This window comes from Phascolarctos cinereus, unplaced genomic scaffold (genome assembly GCF_003287225.1).
Source record: "Phascolarctos cinereus isolate Bilbo 61053 unplaced genomic scaffold, phaCin_HiC Scaffold_4;HRSCAF=312, whole genome shotgun sequence".
In the NCBI taxonomy this organism is placed as follows: Eukaryota; Metazoa; Chordata; class Mammalia; order Diprotodontia; family Phascolarctidae; genus Phascolarctos; species Phascolarctos cinereus.
Genome location: NW_027555847.1, coordinates 46,505,421 through 46,526,369, shown reverse-complemented (window position 1 = coordinate 46,526,369; position 20,949 = coordinate 46,505,421). Strand labels below are relative to the sequence as shown.

Below are 20,949 nucleotides of genomic sequence, written 5' to 3'. Positions count from 1 at the left end.
TGATAAATATTATGTCCCCTCCAACTCTCTGGGTCAGGAGGAGGAATAGACAGATTCCTTGCTCCCTTAATGCCACTTCTAGACCATCTCTTTGCCAACATAACTCAGCAAGCCGTCCTCTTCTGACGTTTCTTTCACATAGCTGTATTACCTGGTTCATTTGTTGCAGTCTTCCACTAATCTTTAGGTTGTTTTCCCTTTGATTTGAAGGTGTTTTTTACCTGGAAGTCTTCTTCTTCTCCCCAAATCACTCCCATACTCAAAGGCTTTAATTTATATACCCATGTCCTATAAGCACTCTGGCTTTTCGGTTCAAAAACCTCAGCTCCCTTGACCAACATTTTCACTCTACAGCCACTTACAGGAATGGTCACATGTTAGATCTAACCACTACCCATGTCTGTTCTACTTCCATGATCATGAGATCAAAGAGTTAGAGCTGGAAGGGACATTAAAGGCCATCTGGTCCAACTAATATTTTATAGATGAGGAAAATAAGGCACAGAGAATGGCTTGCTCAAGGTCACATAGGTAGTTACAGAGGTGTGATTTAAACCCAGGTTTTCCAACTTCAGAGCAAAAAAAATGCTTTCTACTGTTCTATGAGGATCCTTAAAAGTCACTTATATGCTCCTCTTATCCCCTTTCTCCCATTTCCATTTCACTGACATGTTAATCAAACCACAGGATTCTGACAACTTTATTGGAGAAATAAAATACACAAAGCAGTGGATTACTGTGGCTTTCTGAAACTCCTCTACTTTTGTTATTTCTGCCAATTTGCCAAGTGTGAGGTGAAACCTCAGAGTTGTTTTCCTATTATTAGTACCTTGGAAAACTATTTTCTATTTGTTCTTAGTTTGCAGTTCTTTCGAGAACTGAGTGTTCATATCCTTCAACATTTGTCTTTTAGGGAATGGCTTTTGGTCTTACATATTTCAACTGGTTGCTTACACATTTCGGATATCAGACCCTTAGATATTTGATTTTTTTCCTGGAAAATAAAAAGTTAACTACTTTCCTCTTTATCCTAGTTGTGCTAATTTTTATGATGCAAAAGATCTTCAATTTCATGTAGTCAAAATTATCTATTATTTGTGATTACTTCTATCCCTTGTTTGGTTAAAAACTCACTTGCTATCCACAGGGGTATCTGAGCTAGTTTTCTTCTAATATTTTTGCTATGATTTTTAATATTCAAGTCACATGTGAATTTTGGGATTATTATAGTATATGGTATATGAAACTGGTCTAAACATAATTTTCACCTCAATAGCTTTCCAGTTTTCCAGCAATTTTTGTCAAAGAAGGAATTCTTCACCAGGTAATTTACATTTTCGGGTTTACTAAATGCCTTAGTGTGACTTCAGTTGTTTCTGATTTCTCCTTTATTTACTTTTCTATTTCTTTTAGGGTGATGCCTAAATGCTCCACGATTGGTGGTTATCCTCTTTTTGGAAACAAAGACAAAAAAACCTCCAGCAGAAGTTTATTTTTTTGCTTTTGTAATTGTTTCTGTCAAATTTTATCTCCCCATTCTTCTAAAAGGCAGCAGTGTGATATAGTGGAAAGAATATTAGACCTAGAGTCAAGAAAACCTGAGTGTAAATTCTGGTTCTGTATGAAACTGTGGAAAGAGCACTGGATTTGGAGTCAGAGGAGCTAGTTTTACCTGAATGAGCATAGGCAAGTTACCCTCAGTTTCCTCATCTGTAAAATGAGTTTTGGATTAGAAGACACCTGTCATCCGGATCCACCTCACTTTTACTACTGCATAAAAAGTGCTTTGTCAAACTTAAAATGATATGTAAATATGAGTTAAATGAAAAGTGAAACCTTTCTGATGCAATGCAAAACTTCTTGCTTCTATCCCACTCTGGTAACTTAATAAACATAGTAGTAAATTGGCAGGAGATGAAGTTGGTGGTGGGCTGTTATCAAATTCTACCTTTATTCAGGACCCAGCTCCTATCCTACATGAAGTCTGCCCTTTTTAACAGCAAAGAATCTTGGAGTTGGAAGGGATCTTAGCTATCACTTAGTCCAACTTCTGACCATCCTCTCTAATACCCCTGATAGATAAGGATCCCATCTCAGCTTGCATGCTTCTCAAGGTACCCAGTTCATTCACAGACAGCTGTTGGGAAGATCTTCATTTCTGAGATGAAATTCTTCCTCCCCCAACTATATAAATTCTAACCCTTGGTCTTAATTTTGTCCTCACTATTTACACAGAAGTAGGTTTTTGCCACATCCTTAGTATCTAGTCTGGTGCCTGGCACATGCATACTTAATAAATGCCTGCTGAACTGAATTAAATATCTACTCCCTTCCATATAACCGTCCTTCAGATACCTTAAGATATCTTCTCTAGAATCCAGTTCTAGAGAACAGATCTGCTGTTCTCTGGGCTGATGATTCCTAGTACCTTCACTCCCCTCTGGGACTCCAGATTGTCAATGTCCCACAATTGTTTTACTTTTTTTTTTTTAAACACTTAATCACAAGTTTTGCATTGTTAAATAGGTTTCATTTCCCCAGGGAGGTTGGGCACTCAATGAAGGCAGAGACTGTGATGTTTCCAAAAACTATATAAGCTTATTATACTGTAGATGTACAGGCACCAAGGAACTGTGAGATAGGAAGAGGCTGGCCTCATAGTAAGAGCTAGAGATCACAGGTGAATGGCTAGAGGGGTCTCTAGTTTGTTGGGTGGACACCCTGTGGCAAACTTTAGGTGAACATAGACCAAAATTCCACAGGTTGGGTAGGCATGGAGGGAACTCTTGAATCAATGTGATTACATATCTATTTAAGTATCATGCATGCTTGATAAATATTAGGTGAATTTAATCTAATTGAATGTGCCATGACTCTTTTAAATGTGTGGTATATAAAGAACATCTCTGTTATTGTCTTGCAAGTAGAATGTTTGCTGTGGAGCCCAAATAGGAGGAATTAGGCTTACTATCATATAGAACTGACCAAGATTTTAAACAAGGACATTAATAGAAAAACTAGCATCTTTAAATACTTTGTGCTATGATTCTTGGACCTGGTAAACAGCCCTTCCCCTAACCACCTCCATTCTTGTTTCCTTTAATAACATGGATATTTCTCTTTCAAAAACTCTTAAAAGAAGAGAACTTCCTGATCTTTTAGCTTCCTCAGAGCAAGCAGGACAAGGTGGAAAATAATCTGATCTACAAGTTCAAGGCATGGGTAGAAACCCATAAAATCATCCAAATAAATGTGTTGCCCTTGATCTACCTCAGATGACATATGTTGATTTTAGGCATAGAATTTTAAAAGCAGATAGAACATATGCTCCCACCTCTAGAACAGACCAATATTTATCTTAATGATTAAGACACAAGAAGACACTCAAAATGAGATTCTAATCTTCCCATTTGAGACTAGGAAGTATCTAAATAGAGGTTAACTGTTGTTCCTATCTGGGAAAGAGAAATTATCTCTAGAATTACACATTTTAAATGAGGTGAATTTTTCCTTTCAGCCTGGAACAATATCCTTCAGAAAAGCCATTTTTATCAGTAAATTATAATTTTCCTTTAAATAGATGATTTTAAAGGGTTGACTGCATTCTTAAGTGTGATTTTTGTGATGTCCTTAAGCTAAAATGCTTTCCGAAGTACAACTCTCCATATTTATAAATGAGCTAAACAGAAAAATATGATTTATCAAAATTTGTTTCAAAGGCACTGGTTTTTTTCAGAAAAAGTTATTTCATAAAGGTATACTGGCATTCAAAAACTATGCACATATATTTTATTCTAACTTTGTAATTATATTATTTTTCCATCGTAGGGATAATAAAACTATATTGTTAAGTGAAACCTTTCTTTTTGTGACTATTTATGGAAAACTTTGTCCTCAAAGGAGTAACAGCCTATGCTTAACTTTCTTAAAATCACATTAGTAAAGCAAGTGTAATTATCTCTGGAGCTCAACTGGATTGGTACCACTGATGAGGATGGGATCTAGACCCCAGAAAGGAAGAACCTTGGACTTTCCCATGTGGCCAAATCTCTGGCATTCCCCTGAGGCTATAATCCCATCAATTGGTCTTTCATTGTGGCTACACCCAGTCTCCCAATTCTGTTACCCTTAACCTAGTTTAGCCCTCCCTATGGCCCCCCAGCCATTTCCCACACTTAATCCTAGCTAGGCTCCATTGTCCAGGTCCCAGGAGTTCTGTTCACCCCAGCTTACAGGCCACTCCCATTCAAATCTTCCTTCGACCCCTCCTCCAGTCACCCCTAACTACTTGGCCACTCCTAGATCCCTCCCACAGTCTTTCTGTATATAAGGCCCATCTTGTCTCCATTAAGATGCTCAGATTCTTAATAATCTAGCCAATAGCTTACTAATGTTCAGACTCCTTAAGAGTCTGCCCAATATGGCAGATGTTCTAATAAACTTTGTCTTTGGCTGAAAGAAGACTTGGGTTGAATTCTTTCAGACAGGACATGCATGTTGTGATTTTTGGGGTCCCAGCACTCTTTAACCCCTAAACCTCATCACCACCTCTAAAATGAGAATATGCTAAATTACCTCCAGACTGCCCCACCCCCAGTCAAACAATTCTTTTGGGAAAAGAAAAAAACAGTTTGCAAAAATGACATAGTAGATCAAACCAAACCAAATCAAATCAAACCAAAGGTCTCTATCCAGTTCAATGCTTTGCTTCTAACTGTCCCCAAAGAGCCATTTTGTGAGCAATCAGTGTGCTAATAATAGCTTGCATTCATAGAGTGCTTTATGTTTGTAAAAAAGTTGTTTACATATAATCTTTATCTTGATCCTTACAAAAGCTCTGGGAAGGAGGTTGTGCAAATTCTTTAAGATCAGAAGATTTAGAACTGCACATTTAGGACCTTGGAGATTATCAAGCACAATCCTGTCATTTTACAGATGAAGAAACTGAGAACCAGGGAGATTAAAGCCATTGGTATCATTGAGATTTGAACTCAAGGCTTCTGATTCCAAATTCAGGGTTCTTTCTACTTTATCATGTTACCTCAATTAATCTGCATATTTTTACAGATAAGAAAACTGAGGCTCAGAGAAGTTTATGTGACTTGGCCAAGGTTATAGTTGTTAAGTGGCACAGCTGAATCTTGAATTAGGATCTTTTCAGTCCAAATCCAGGGCTTGTTCACATGTTGTGACATTGACCTCAGAAGACTAAGGATGTCAGGATATTTGGTTCATGCTTCCAGAGGAGAATGTCTGGTGTATTACCTGACAAATAGTACTTATCAGGTAGAATTCTATTAAAATGGTGCTCCATAACTTGTATGTGGTGTTTTCTTCCATTAGAATGTAAGCTCCTTGAGATCAGGGACTGTCTTTGTTTCTGCTTGTATTTGTATTCCCAGCACTTAGCACAGTGCTTGGCACATAGTAAAAGATGCCTGCTGACTTGAATGAACCATTGGAGTAGGTCTTTAGTGGAGGAAGAAACAAATACTGATATATTTAATAAGACGTGAAATGTCCAACATACAAAGGTAAGGTTAACAGAGCTCTTCCATGATCTAGAGTACTTACATAATTTTTCTTCTTTCTGTTTTACTATTTAGTGCCCTAGAATAGGAATTTGCTAAATGATATACCAGAGCTCGAAGAGTATCTTGAACTCTGAAGATGTTTACTATACTCCCAAATAGTTTACTCTGTTATACAATAGGGCTGTATAAAGTAGGATGATTAAGTTCACAATTATGAGAAATTAATATTTCTCTCTCATATTTAATAACTAATTATTGAATCAAGACTAAAGTTTTTCATTTTTTTTAACTTCCTCATCCAGAAATCAACTAGTGTAGGAAATCTGTAAGAGAGATTTACCCAGGCCAAGATCTAATCAGATAGTGAAAGAAATTCTAAGTTTGGGCTAATGGGTGTATTTCTGCTCATTGTGTTTGCTCAACAGGTCTGGGATTGATTCTTCCTTTTGTTAAAACAAGTGATTATGGGAATTGATGACCAAGATTTGGGTGACTTAAGTCATATACCCCAAGACCCTCATTTTAATATAGCCCACCTCTCATTGTGTTAACCAATCAGAGTTGATTGGCACCCCCTCAGGAACACCTACTCTTCAAAGGGCATATAACCTGGCAGCCCACTGCCATTAGGGGTCTTTGGTCTGAGAAACATGGCTAAATGACTATCCTTTTATTAATAACATGCTGGTCTTATTAATAAAATGATTAAATTACCCAGAAACTATGTCTCAGAATTTTTTAATCATCACACAATTCAGTGGGCACTATCAGAGTTCTCTCTTCTTTTGTGTTACATGCTTATTTTCATTTTATGATTTGGAAATGTTATCCCATTCTCAATCATGAAATAGTTTGAAATGAAAATGTGACCAACCCTATATTTGGTAAGTGTTATAATATGCTTATTTTAATGCCTTTTGGTTCAAACTGTGGAAACAATTCTCATGACTATGTATGTTTACTACTAATGGTAGCCTGTCATAGTCTTTAACTGATCTTTCAACTTGTCGTTTTTTTTTCTAGGGGTGAGTATAGGGAACTGTCATAAGGCAAGAAAGCAGCACATGATTTGGTACCACAATAACAAGGCTTCCCCATTTTGGCTTTATCTGGCATTTCTTGGTCTCCGTTATTCTTTGTAAGATTATGAAATCTTCCTGAATAGTCATAAGAAAGTTCTTCTTTTGGCAAAATGTCTCTGGCTGCAAAAAGTGCCAGTCGAGGCACCATTGAGTCAATACGGACAGGGACCATTAATAAATTTGGCTCACAAGAATGGTTAAGGAATCTGCCAATGTTACCTATGTTGGTAGGATCCACAAATGTTTCTATTATCTGGCCATTCCATACGTGCTCTCTGACAGCTATAATGTAATTGAAGTCATGCTTTGTTTGTTGTTGTATTCTTCTGCATGCCTCTGAAGATCCTAAGATTTCACCAGCATATTCACAGACAAACCTTCCTCTGGGTATGAATTCCAAGGTGCGAAGCCCCCAGCCTTTCTTGTCAGTCTTGAACACCTGGAGATTGAATTGCAGGCCTCTTTGAACTATCCTGTTCTTGCATTCTTCACTGCACTGGCACATGGCATTGCACTCAAACACTGGCCTGGCAAATTCCATTTCACTTTCCATGTCTCTGAGGCATGAATTATCATAATTCTCTCCATGAAGGAGACATGAACAAGTGGTAGGGAGGCACGAAGTTGTGAGACAAGTGCATCCGGGAAAGGTTATTTGAGTGGGATCAGCTTCCGCTCCAGGTCCAATCACGTGTTCAGGAGTATACTACAGAGATAATAAGATGCCATGAGTCAGTGTGGGATATATTATAATGCAAGTTTGTAGTTGAGACAAGCCCTAATACCAAGAGATTTTTTAATAGTTATAAAAATTACTTCCCAATTTTTAAAAAAGGAATATTTTCTAGTTATTTTGAAAGATTTGGGTGAATCTTCTATGGAGGATTCATGCAAATATGTGAATTAGAATTGGACAGCATAAGAAGGTACAGGAAATTGAAATATGTGACAGTGATAGGAGTGCCCAAACTGAAGAAATCACAAAATCATCTAAATATTTAATATTCTTATATGTGCTATTTTTTTCCTATCAGAATATATAAGGTCCTTGAGGTCAGGAACTGTCTTGTATTTTCTATTTTATAACTTTAGCGCTTAGCACTTTAATAAATGCTTTTTCATTTGTTCAAGCATTAATACCAATGAAAAATTTCCTTTCGGGGGGGACATTTTCTCAGACTTCATGTTGAATTTTAAATTTTAAAAAATTCCTATGTTATTTAAATTCTTAAATACTCAGAATTCTGACATTTCATATAGGACATGATTATTTTACAATTCAATCTGAACTTTCATAGAGAAAATTTTGGTTATTACATAATTAACTTTTCAGTTCAGTTGTTAAAACCAAAAGGTTTTTATTGCCATTGTGATTTTCCTTTACTAGCCATTCAGAAAAAAAGTTGCAGAAAGAATTCATCTGTTAATAGTTCTTTAAAACATGTCATAGTTTCAAAAAATGGCTTATTTCTAAAAAGGCACAATGGTGGTACTAAGGGACCAGCTCTCTGTGTCCCTGTTTTTTTGGGGGAGTACATACCTTTGGTCTCATCACTGTAGGAAACTCACCCTACAGAAGCTCCTTTCCTGATCAGCAAAATGACAACTCATCTGTAACTTTAGAGTTTTAAACAGTTGTTTAGGACAATGAGAGATTGAGTAACTTATCCATGATCACACATGTTATGTGTCATGAGTTGAACCTGAACTTTTTTGCAAGTGCAAAATATTACATGGCCATGTCACAACAATTTCTGTTGTTTCTGCCTTTTCCTTTTTTTTTTTTGTCTTCACCTAGATAGATAGCCTAGAAGGAGGAAGGCTGGTTTAGAAAGAAATGCCTTGTCAATCAAATTCCCTGCCCCATCGTCTTCTGTGGAGTCTACTTCAAAGCTTTGAATATCAAAAGTCATGTAGGCCAGTGCCTAGTGAGGCATTTTAAGAAGTAATGAAAAATTAAACTTTATCGTTTTTAGTGAAAGTTTTTGTGAAGAATTCTTTTAAATCTACTTGTTCTTTCTTCCTAAATACTGTATAATTCACTGAGCCAAAAAATGATTTTATGACAATCATCTCCTTTTAAAATCATGCCTGACTTCCTACAATTTTGTAAGCTGCAGAAAAACGTATCAGTCCTTGGTGAATAGATTTGCATTTCACTGCACGGAGATGAAAAAGGAGGACTTACTTTGATCTCCTAATTTTATTTTCACCAATTTCTTTTCTTCTTCTTCAGATTTTGGTGAATGAGGATATATTTTATGGGGTTGCAATCTTAGATGAAATCCTCAGGGATTCTGATTACATTTGGTAAACAAAATAAAGCAAAAGAGTCTTAGGCCTCTCAATTTATAAAGTAGGTCTTTTATGTCTTTGAGATGTTTCATGTTTAAAGAGAATTATTTTTCCTTGCTATAGCTAACCCTAAGTATTCTCAGGGTAATTATAATTGTTTAGAAATATGCTAATTAGTTGATCTGGATTTCAGTAGGCTTAAAAATACTAAATTATCTATTCAATTTTCAAAATCAGAATGGTAGCCCTGTGATAGAGGAACTAATCTGAATAACATATAAAAATATACTGAAAAAAATATCTTGTTTAACAGGGCCACTTATAATGGAAAAAGAAATACAACTGATGTTATTGTACCTGTTTACAAAATAGTGGAAATCCAAATAGCTGTGCATTTTTTAATCCAAGAATCTCAAAGCAGTAAAGAACTCGAAGCATTTCTCATTATTTTTTTTTGAAATGAATAACTCAAAGCATTGACTTGACATTTAACATTCATCTTCTACATGGTAGATGCTATACCAGGTGCTGGGGATACAGACAAGGGCAAAAGAAGCTCATGTTCTAATGGAGGAGGCAACATTAGAACCACTATGTAGAACAGGATATATACAGGATAAATTGGAGATCATCCACAGATGGAAGGCACCAGCATTAGGGGGATCAAGAAAGGCTTCTTGAAGGAAGTTGTATGGTAGCTGGGAAGGAAGCCAGCAACACCACGGAGCTAAGATGAGGATACAGTAATCTGGGGTGCTGGGAGAACAAGTGGACATGAGTAGCATTTAGAGGCAGGAAGTCAGGTAACTAGCATGGTTGGGAAACAACGTATTTTGGTTAACTAATGGTTAACACATTTATTAGTGAAACTTTTTGGGACAAAGAAATATTGGACAGAATGTACAGACTTTATTTTCAGATATGGATAACTACATTAGGTGGTCTTTCAATTATGCATTATTTGGAAATTCACCACTTTGTCAATCATAGATCTTTGTTTTATTGAGCATCTATACTGCCAACATACTTTGAAAAAGTTAAAGTTGTTCATAGCAATTTGCCTAGAATAAAATTAAAGAGAAGAGTAAATTCTTTTTCTAAAATTTTAAGCTAAAAAGTACTTTGATCAGAAAAATAAGGAAGTACTTCTTAAACTACATAAAACCATAAACATTGAATTGTTCCTATATTCCTACATAGCAAAATAAGCTTAGATTGAGCTTAGTATGAATCAGTCAGACAGTCAATTAACATTTCAGTCTACTATGTGACAGGTACTGTGCTGAGCAGTTGGGATACAAAGATAAAAATATGGGCCTTGCTCTCAAATTCACATTTGAGAGGGGAGACACATGCAAATTATACATACATACATGCGCACACACAAACACACACAGACACACACACACATATGTTTTATACAAGCACACACATATACATAGAGTGTAAAAGGAAAGTAATCTTGCAGGGAAGGAGCTGAATGGTGGTGGTGGGAATGGGAAAAGCTTCCTGCAGAAAGTGGGATTTAAGCTGAGTCCTGAAGGAAGCCAAAGAAGCAGGGCAAAGCATTTCAGCTGTGGGTCACAGCCAGCATAAGGCATAAAATCAGGAGGTGGCATGTGGTGGGCAAGGAGCAGCAGGTGGGCAAGGAGCAGCAGGCAGGCTGGTGCAGCTGGATTGTGGAGTGTAGGGAGGGAGCAGATTGGAAGAAGAGGGCAAAAGCATGATTGGCTCAGGTGGGGAAGGGAATTAAATGCCAAACAGAGAAGCTTACATTGGATGCTGGAGGTACAGGGAGGCAGGAGACACTGGCTTTTACTGGGTAAGGGTAACATGATCAGACTTGGGCCTTAGTAAAATTACTTTGTCTGAGTGGAAGACAGACTATAGAAGGGGGAGAGAGATAGTGGTACCCTTGACAGTCAAAAAGGTTGGGAAGAGGGGAGGATTTGGGGTTAAAGATAATAAGATCTGGTTTGGACATGTTGGGTTTGAGGTGCCTGTGGAACATTGTATTTAAGCTGTTGGAAAAGGCAATGGTGATGCAAGATGAGCCAGAGAGATTAAGGCTGGATATACAGGTCTGGGAATCATGTGCATAAAACCTGATGATACCAGTTACCTGGGTACCAAGCTAGGCTGATTAAAAAAAGATTCATTTAATATTTATCAAGCAGCTGTTATATGTAAAACACTATTATACTATTTTTGTAATAGCAGAAATAAAATAAAAATAAATATTTACTGATACTTTTTGCTTCTAAAATGGCTAAATTTCTCACTATATGTCTCCTCTTCCCCTATCCTGAAGGGCTATCCCACAGAATGAAAACAGAATCCCCCTAAAAGTTTGAAAGCTGAACTTATGAATTCAGACTTTTAGTTGCATGCTTTCCCAATAGTACTTAGTAAGTTAGGTTGCTTTTTTTTGGGGGGGAGGGCTGCTTTGATGAAAAATTCAAAGCTTTTATAATTTAGTATGTGAAGGATCTACGGTTTCATCGATGTGCATGCCTCCTTCATTGACACAGATCACAAGTACTATTTTATTATTACTATTTCAATTTACATAGTTGAAGTCACTGTTTTCTTGGCTCTCTTTACTTCATTTTACAACACTTTATGAAAATTTTTTCCATGCTTTCTCCAAATTCATCATGTGTGTCATTTCTTCCTGCCCAGTAATATTCCATTACATTTTTGTACTACAATTTCTTTAGTCATCCCCAGTTTGACGGGCATCAACTTTATTTCGAGTTTTTTACTACACAAAAAGTGCTGCTGTAAGTACTTTGGTGGAATATGGAGCCTTCCTTTTATCAATGACTGTTGGGCTATATACTTCATAGTGGAATCTGTGTGTTAAAAAGTAAGGGCATTGTAGCTACTTTGTTTGCATGGTTCCAATGTTTCTAGAATGCTTTACACATTAATTCAAAGTGCCTCTCACTGCCCCAAAATACATTAGTGTGACTGACTTTGCACAACCCCTCTAACATTGACTATGCCCATCTTTTGTCATCACTGCCAATCTGCTGTGTGTAAACCTGAGGTAAAACCTCTGAGTTGTGATGTGCGTTCCTCTTTATTATTAGTGATCTGGAACAGTCTTTCATATGGTCAACAGTTTGCAGGTCTTTAGAAAATTGTTCATATCCTTTGACTACCTGTCTATGAGGAAAGTCTTACATTTTTCCTTAGCTGTTTATATCTCTCAGACACTAAACTCTTAATAGACAAACATGATACAAATATTTTTCTCATTTGACTGCTTCACTCCTTATCCCAGATATTCATTTTGTTTCTCTAGAAACTTTTCAATCTCATAATCAAAATGATGTATTTGTTTTTTGTAACTGTCTCTATTTCTTGTTTGCTTAAGAATATATCTCCTATTCATTGCCATGAAAGGTAGATCTGCTTCTCTCCTAATTTTTTTTTATGGTATCATCTTTACTATTCAGGTCTTCATCCACTTTGAATTTATAGTTGAATATAGCATAAGATGGGCAGGTAAGAGGAATTCCTAAGACTATGGTCTAAAGAAACCCATTTAACTTTTGAAATTTCACTTTTTTGCTTTTGAGCTCTAATTGTTACTAGGGGCAGCTAAGATGTTTCACCAAGCCTGGAGTCAGGAAGACTCATCTTGTGAGTTCAAATCCAGCTTTAAACACTTTTTAGCTGTGTGACTGTGGGCAAGTCATTTAATCCTGTTTGCCTCAGTTTCCTCATCTATAAAATGAGATGGAGAAGGAAATGGCAAACCACCCCTGTATCTTTGCCAAACAAGCCCCCAGAAGGGGTCACAAAAAGTCTGACAACTGAAAATGACTATATAACAACATGGTTTAAGATGTTGTTCTGAGCCCAATTTCTTGTATACTACTTTCCAGTTTTCTCAGCAGTATTTATCAAATAGGGAGTTTCATCCTAGGTAATTTTTGTTTTCAGGTTTAGGAAAAACTGGGTTACTAAGTTCTATTATTTGTGATTCTTCCTTCTCTAATTAATTTCATTGATCTACTTCTCTATTTTTTTACTTAATGCCAAATGATTTTGATGATTCTGCTTTATAATATAGTTTGAGGTCTGTAAGTACTAGTCCTTCTATATTCCCTCCTTTTCCCCCTATTATTTCCCTTGATATTCTAGATCTTTTATTTGTCAAATAAATTTTATTTTATTGATTTCTGTAAAGCTTCCCTTTGACACAGAAATAAATTGTGAATTGTACTTACTCTGTTAGACCACTTAGTAAATATGTAGTTTAACTGAACTGTTAACTGTAACATAAACTAATTTTATACTTAAAAAAAAACAATGGGAAAACCAAGAAAGCATGGATTTAATCTCTGTCCCTGACAGCAATTCACTGTGCAAATAATTTTGTATCTTTATCTTAGTTTCTTCTTTCACAGGATGTTGATGAAATATTGTAACCAATTTGGAAAAATGACACAGTGTGTCTTCACTTACGAACTATATGTCTGTTTTCGCAGAGCAGCCTACAAAATTTAGAATGTCTGATCATCAGTTTAACATCTGGGTTGACATATTTGGGGCCCCAGCAGCTGTAGAAGACCCATCATCTACCAAGTTGTTGATGGCTTGTGATCGATGTCTACACAGGATGCACATATACCAATGAAACCATAGATCCTTCAAATGCTATGTTATAAATGTTTTAAACTTTTCATCAAAACAGGAAAAAAAAATGCAACCTAACTCTGAGTACTGTGAGGAAAGCATGCAACTAAACGTCCAAATTTATAAGCTCAGCTTTCAAATTTTGGGGGGGATTTTGTTTTGTTGATTTTTTGTTACAATCATATAGCAATATAATTTTCCCATAACAGTATTAAAGATAAATATTTAATTTTCTTAAATATTCTCTAATATTGAACTATAACAATACAGATCCTTGAAGTACTGAAGTTTAAGTTATAAAAATGTGTTACAGTCAATGTACTATATTTCTTTGTCATCCAAAAAGACTGTTATTGCATTGGCAAAAGCATAGATAAGAGATTTGAAACAGAGCTTGGACTTTCAATGGCATGCATGTGTATCCATTTGTTTTTATAATTTGTCTTATCTAGTAACAAACGTCAGAGAACTACTTCACTTAACATTTTCACATTTAGTCTCAATTATACTTATTTAATTTTAAATGCCTATCAGAATTTTAATGTGTTCAGTATGATTTTATTTATCTGCAAAGGTATCCTGTAATGTAACAATCACTTCAGCAGCTAGGTTATGTATTAAGCTATAGGTCATTTTTGTCTGTTAAGCACTAGATGATGAAATATGATTACAGGATTACCATCTTAAAAAATACAGGAATGTATAGGGCAATAAGTGATTACTTTAAAGATACTTTATTTGTAGGGTAATTTCAGTTATATGCTTTTTTTTAAAGGACAGAAATCTTATTTAATAATCTAAAAGGATTTGTGTGTTATCAAATAATCAAGATGGTCAGTTTCAATCAAAAGTACTTGTGTGGGTAAACTTACAAATATTATCTTTTTTAATTCTTAAAACTATTACACACTTTAAAACTTATTGGACCTGTTTTTCCATTGATGTGGATGTTCCAGTCTCTGCTGCAGAATGTTTCCCAATTTTAATCTTTGAATCCCCTTTTAATCTTCTGTGATTCTGGACTTTCTTTTCCCATAAATCCTTCACATATAACTCTCTCCCACCCAAGATTCCTTGCTCTTGCTACATGACTAGCCCATTTCCTTTTCCAATCATGTTTTCTGAATATTTTAAAATATTTATAGTATGAAAAATAAAAATAGGCCATTTGTACTTAAATAAGATGTGCAAGTGTTGAAGCAAAATTTACGACTTGGTAGAGGTATGCCTCAGGTCTTCCCCTATCAGAATTTAAGTTCATTTTGGGTAGGAATTGTTTCATTCTTTGTATCATCTTCAGTTCCTAACATAGTGCCCGTGCTAGTGGGTCCTTAATAAATACTTGTTGGTTGACTGATCATATAATACAGTTACACAAATGACACTCATCACTTTTTTCTTATTTTAGGTACAAAATTTGGTCACAAATTCAATTATGTTACTTTTTTGTAATTGTATCCCTAGTACCTAGCACAGTGCCTGGCATGTTGGTAGGTACTTGTTGACTGATACTATGTGGCATATTAAAAGTATCATCTGCATTATATACTCAAACCTCTGAGGCATTTAGTCAAAGCTAAGTGTCACTAACACTACACATAAATTATTTTAATTAAAATTGGGGGAAATGACAGCAGTTGACCCAAGACAGATTATCAGAAAAATATTACTAAATTGGAGTAGGAAATGTTTCATTATTTCTCAGATTTCCAAAATATAAGTTTTGTTCGGGTAAACATCCAATTATGTTGATGACTTGAAGGTAAAAAACAAGACAAAAATGTAAATGTAAAATCTACTGATTAGGATTAAAGTTCTGAAATTTCAGAGTTGATGTTTCGTATTTCTTCAAAGCAAGCTTAACTAAAGAAATATTTGGGATGTTGTTTCAGTAGAAGCCTAAACTAAAATAGGGGACAATCAAGGCCTACCAAATGTGTTCATTCTGTGGTCAGTCAAACCCACACTGCTCAGGCTCTTGTGCACTTACAGTCAGGGCAGTTAATTAGATACTGCTTCTTACTCTTCTCCAATGGTTTCATGACTGCTAGTCTAACAAGGATGAAAGTTCCTAAGGGCAAGGAAGTCTCAAACCTTTTATTCAGCAATAATAAGCACAAAACTGAGTTCATAGCATCGGAGGGCTCTGCAAATACTTGTCAGACTGAGTAACGGCTGCTCTCATTGTTCCACAAAAGCTTCGAAACGTCATATTTCGCATTCCCCAGCTTAAAGCCTTTGGCTGCTCCTGGGTTTCAGAGGCATGGCCATGGAAAAGGCTTCCTTCCTTTTTTGGTTGTTCTGAAACACCAACTACAAAAAGCTTTGTACTTGGCCTTTAGCCCCATGAAGTTGTTTTTGCTGAAGGCAGCTATGAGGGGCCTGTGGCCAGATTAGTACTGTTATGAGATCTTCAAAATCATGTTTGAAGTTAGTTTTGGAGATCAGAATAACAGTGAGTTAAGTCCTGGCTGAACAAAATTAATAAGTTTTTTCTTTTTTCAATCATTGATTGTCTCTGGCATTAGTTTCTCAATTCCATCTTAAGAATTTCAAAGTTTTATTTTGGTTTTCTCATACAATACCTAAAAGTAAACTAGTAACAAAGTTATTTTTGCCCAGGAGTTATATTCTTACCTTAATTCTTCTGGGGGTACAACTGACCAATCTGATTTGAAACAGAACTGCTTAAGCTATCTACATAATAGTGACTATAATTTGCCACTATCCATTAAGTAGTATTTATTGAGAAAAAAGAATAGGTAGTCAATTTCCTTGTACACATAAGTGAGCTTGAATATCACCATTGGTTTTGAATAAGTTTAGGGAAAACAGAACTTATTTGAGCCTTTTATATAGTCCTATTCAATATCACCAAAAATATCTTGTGTTATATAAACCACTTTTAAGTGTTTTTAGCCTTCATTATCTAAGAAAGCTGCGTGCTATTGTGTAAATAACACTGGACATGGAGTCAGAACATCTAGGATCCACTCCTAAGTCAGCAACTTAACCATATGTAACTCTAGGTAAGTAGAGTCATTCCTTCCACATTGGGGGTTAGGGACATGGTGCCTCAGTGATCTGCATAAAATATTTTGGCTCTCTTTTCGTACCAAAGAAGTCTGAATTTTTTATTTTTCTTTTGTGGGATGTTTACAGCATCTTATTGTAAAATGAGGGTTGATATTATACAATATTATACATGCATGTTATGCATTTCTGAGTTTCTAACTTCTGTGTCATCTGCTGGCCTTGGAGTGTTGTCTGCTGCTTCCACAAAACTCCCCCAAAATTCCCATTTAATTTCTTATACTGACCTGCAATATATAGAAATCAATGGGATAAGCTGTAATGTGGAAGGGATAACTGTAATTTAACCTCTGAGTCTGCTTCTTCACCAGCAAAAGGCGATAATATTTGTAAATCAATCAATATGCATTTAGTAAATGCTTACTATGGCCAAACACTGTTCTAAGTGTTGGGGATACAAAAAAAAAAAAAGCAAAAACAGTCTTTGACCTAAAGAAGCATACATTTTAATGATGAAGTAGATAGAGTGTTTGAGGCAGATAGAGCAGGCAGGATGCAGGACATGAAATATGAGATAAAATGCAGGATGTGACCAGCCATAGACTGCACTGATGCTCCCACTGTGGACTTCTGTTTTTTCGCAAAGCATCCCCCAACTACCTGACATTCCAGAACAGCTCTCCCCTTACCTCTTTCCTGTTCACCTTGCTTATCTGTATGACAAAGACACCTCTAGACTACCTGATATTCTAGGCATTCCAGAGCTGTGCTTGCCTCTCCTCCCCTTCTCCTGCTCTCCTTCCCCCTCCCATCGAACTGTATTTAGACCAGACACCTAACCTGGCTAATTGCTCTGTCTCCCACGTGTAGAGGGGCCTGCTGGGGCTCTGTTACTCCCAAATAGAGCAGGGCCCGCAGGGTGCGTCACCCCGGTAAACACCTTTGTCTTGGAGACAATCTGAGTGAATTCTTTTCAGGACAGACCCTGTGACCTACACATCTATTCCTCGTCATTCTGGTACACCCCATTTTGGGGTTCTGTGAACCCCAACACTAAGAGGTGGCAATGCAGACAGATCAGAACATATGAGATAAATATAGAACAGAGGGAAGGTAACTTTTGTGGAGATGGCACTAGAAGTTGGGGGAGACCAGCTAAAGCCTCCCAGAGGAGGTGCTACTTAAGCTGAGTCATAAAGGAAACAAAGGCTTCTATGAGTTGGGAGGATGGATACCATTCCAGACACAGAAATGGGAGATGGCATGCTCCATGTGAGGAACAGGAGGGAGACAAGGATGGCTGGACCTAGAGTACATGGGAGGGAAGACAATATAAGAGGCCAATGGAAGGTTGGCAGAGGCCATGTTGAGAAGAATTTTAAATGCCAAAAGTAATTTTATTTCCTGTTGGTAATCGAGAGGCACTAGACTTTATTGAGTAACTGACATTCTTTTTTCTCTGTTCAAGGAAAATCCCTCTGTCAGGTGAGTAGTAGATGGATTACAATGGGGATAGACTTGAGACCAAGAGGCTGATCAGAAGGTTATGGCAACATCAGAGGTGAGCTGTGATGAGGGCCTGAGCCACGCTGGTTATCCACGTTGGGGGAGAGAATGGGACATATGAGAGATCTTACAAAGGTAGAATCAATGTAGGGGCAAGGAGGAGAAGGGATGTATGCTAGAGATATTGTAAAGAAAGAAATAATAAATGACTGGATATTTTAATGTAGGTAGGGAGAGAGAGAAATCAAGGATGTCACTGAAGTTGCAAATTGGGGTGACTGGAATGATGGTGGTACCCTCAAAAGTAATAGGACAACAGGACGCAGGGGCAGCTAGGTGGCGCAGTGGATAGAGGCCCTGGAATTCAGGAGGACCTGAGTTCAAATCCGGCCTCAGACATATAACACTCGCTAGCTGTGTGACTCTGGGCAAGTCATTTAACCCCAAATGCCTCGACTGAAAAAAAAAAGTAATAGGATGCTTGGGAAAGGGTGAAGGTTTAGGGTAAAAGCTAGTGAGTTCTGTTTTGGACAGACTGAATTTGAGATGCTGATAGGACATCTAGTTCAAATTGTTCAACAGGCAGTTGGTGACATGGGGTTGGAGCACATGAGAGAGATGAAGACAAGATAAATAGATCTGGAAGTAGGCTAGGTAAATCTGTACAGTGATAATATCTAAACCTTTGAAAAGCTATGAGACAATCCAGTAAGAGTACAGAGAGAAAGAAGACAGGGCCCAGGAGAGAGAAGTTATGGGACACCCACAGCAAGTTACAGTGACATGGATAAAGATCCAGCAAAAGAATCTGAGAATCCTAACTGGTCAGACAGGCAGGAAAAGAACCACGAGAAAACAGGCACAAAAATTCAGAAATTAGGGAATATCCAAGAGGCAAAGGTTAAGTAGAATGAGGACTGAGGTAATTAAATTTGGCAATCAACATTGGTAACTTTGGAGAGAGCACAGTTTCAAGTTGAATGATGAGGTTAGAAGCCAGATCTCAAGAGGAAGTTAAGACTTTCAGAGAAAAGAAGATGAGAAAACTATTGGGCGTGGTAGGGATCTAGCAAAGGTTTTTCTAGGCATGAAGGAAACTTAATTGTGTTTGTAGGTAGCAGGAAGGGAGTGTTGACAGGGAAAGACTGAGAATTAGAGAGACAGTGCGGATGAAATCTTACACATAATTTTACTTGTTTCTCACTTCAGTATTCACAAAATTTATAATTTTATCAGTTTTGGCATTCTCTCCATTGACACAGATCATAAACTCTTTCCAACTTGGGAAATGGTCTTCAAAAGTTGCTGGGGCCAAAAAATTCTTTACCCTGCAGTCACCCTGGTGAAAAGCCTCTGCAAACTTAGCTAGGATAGTCCTGGGATATATTATACACATGGTCCATTTCTGGAATCTGCACTCAAAGAGCTTTTTCCATCTTGACAGGACTTCCTGATGTCTGTGCTGCCATGGTATGACCTTTCTATAACTGCCTGCATAGCATGATGAAGTATCAGACTACTTCAATGGAAGAAAAAGAAGATTATTTACTTAAAGTGGTTCAAGCATATTCTTATTTCTCATAATTCAACTGAAGCTGCTCTCGCCAAAGTTATTAACGATCTCTGATTGCCAAATCTGATTTTTTTTCTTTCTCCCTTCTTGACCTCACTGTAACACTCAACACTGCTAATCCCCCTCTCCTGGATATGCTCTCCTTTCTGGATTTTTGTGACATGGCTTTCTCCTGGTTCTCCTATTCTCCTCTGCCCTTGTAAGAAGTGTGATTAGGTAATGCTGTAGGAGTCGGCGCTCCCAATATCAGCACCTACTATGTACCAGGCATAGTAGTAAAGGCTGAGTATACAAAGAAAGGCAAAAGACAGCCAGTCTCTTCCAGGAGCTCAGAGTAATGGGGGAGACAACAGGAAAACTGCTAATGTAGAAACAAGACAGGCAGTCATTGGAGACAATTCTCACTGGGGGTTTTCTATTGACAGCCCAGGTCCAGTCTCCTGCACGTAGTAGGCACTTCATAAATGCTTGCTCCTTTCCCCCTTCCCTAGAGGGCAGAAGAGGTCCCTTACAAGTCTCAGATCCAGTATGGAGGAGGAGCAGAGGCTCACAAGGCCTGTGATGCTCTCTCCACCTCCCTCCTTTGAGCTCGTGGAGCAGGTAGGAGGCCCGGGGCGGCACGTGCCTGCGGACCTTCGAAGGGTACAGAGAAGGGAAGGCGCCTGCACAAGGGCGGGGAGGGCGCCGTGGCGCAGGGCGGGGTGGGGGTGGGGCCACGGCGCCCTCCTCGCGCCGCGCACGCCCTCACTAGGCGGCGCTCGAGGGCAGCCCGAGGGCGGAGCCGTGCGCGCGCAGCTTCTCCCCCCCACCGCCCCACTTCGGTACCTGGAACTCGGGCTCTTCCCCTTCGGGCCACGAACTGATGGGCAGGTTCTCGAGGCCGCGCCCTACGTCCCGCTGCCCTCCGGAGGAGGCCCCGGGCTGTTCCTTTGACATACTGGTTTCTGAGGGCGGCCGTAGCCAAGCGTCTTCTCCCTTCTCGGCTTCTTCCTCGCTGCTGACCGCCTCAGCCCACGGTTCGTGGTTCTTAGCGAGGCAGGGAGAGGTGCCCGCAGACCCTCAAAACGACCCTCTACTTACCCACACCCACCTTCACTCCTGTGAAGCATCGACTAATGGGTTAATCCAGGAGAATGCTGGGAGAGGTTGGCTCCCCTGCCCCGTGCGCTCATGGGAGTTGTAGTCCCCCGGCTCGGCCGCCCTTCCCTCTACGTGCTGCAGGCGGGGGCGGAGAATCAATCCATCACCTGGCGTATACAATTCACCAGCTTCGGAC

General features: G+C 38.1%; 1 protein-coding gene across 1 annotated transcript; it reads right to left on the bottom strand.

Moving 5' to 3' along the window:
* Positions 1-682: 682 nt before the first annotated feature.
* LOC110195620 (histone-lysine N-methyltransferase SETMAR) lies at positions 683-20,615 on the bottom strand. Its single transcript, XM_020968469.2, has 2 exons — positions 20,499-20,615; positions 683-7,322 (listed from the first exon to the last, which is right to left on the bottom strand). Exons 1-2 carry the CDS (start codon positions 20,607-20,609, stop codon positions 6,534-6,536), a joined length of 900 nt encoding a protein of 299 aa, XP_020824128.1. The 5' UTR covers positions 20,610-20,615; the 3' UTR covers positions 683-6,533.
* Between the last annotated feature and the right edge of the window lie 334 nt (positions 20,616-20,949).

Coding starts and splice junctions, on each gene's coding strand:
- LOC110195620 (XM_020968469.2), bottom strand. CDS start 20,609: ATGTCAAAGGAACAGCCCGGGGCCTCCTCCGGAGGGCAGCGGGACGTA. Junction 7,323..20,498: donor GGGAAGAGCCCGAGTTCCAG/GTACCGAAGTGG, acceptor TTATCTCTGTAG/TATACTCCTGAACACGTGAT.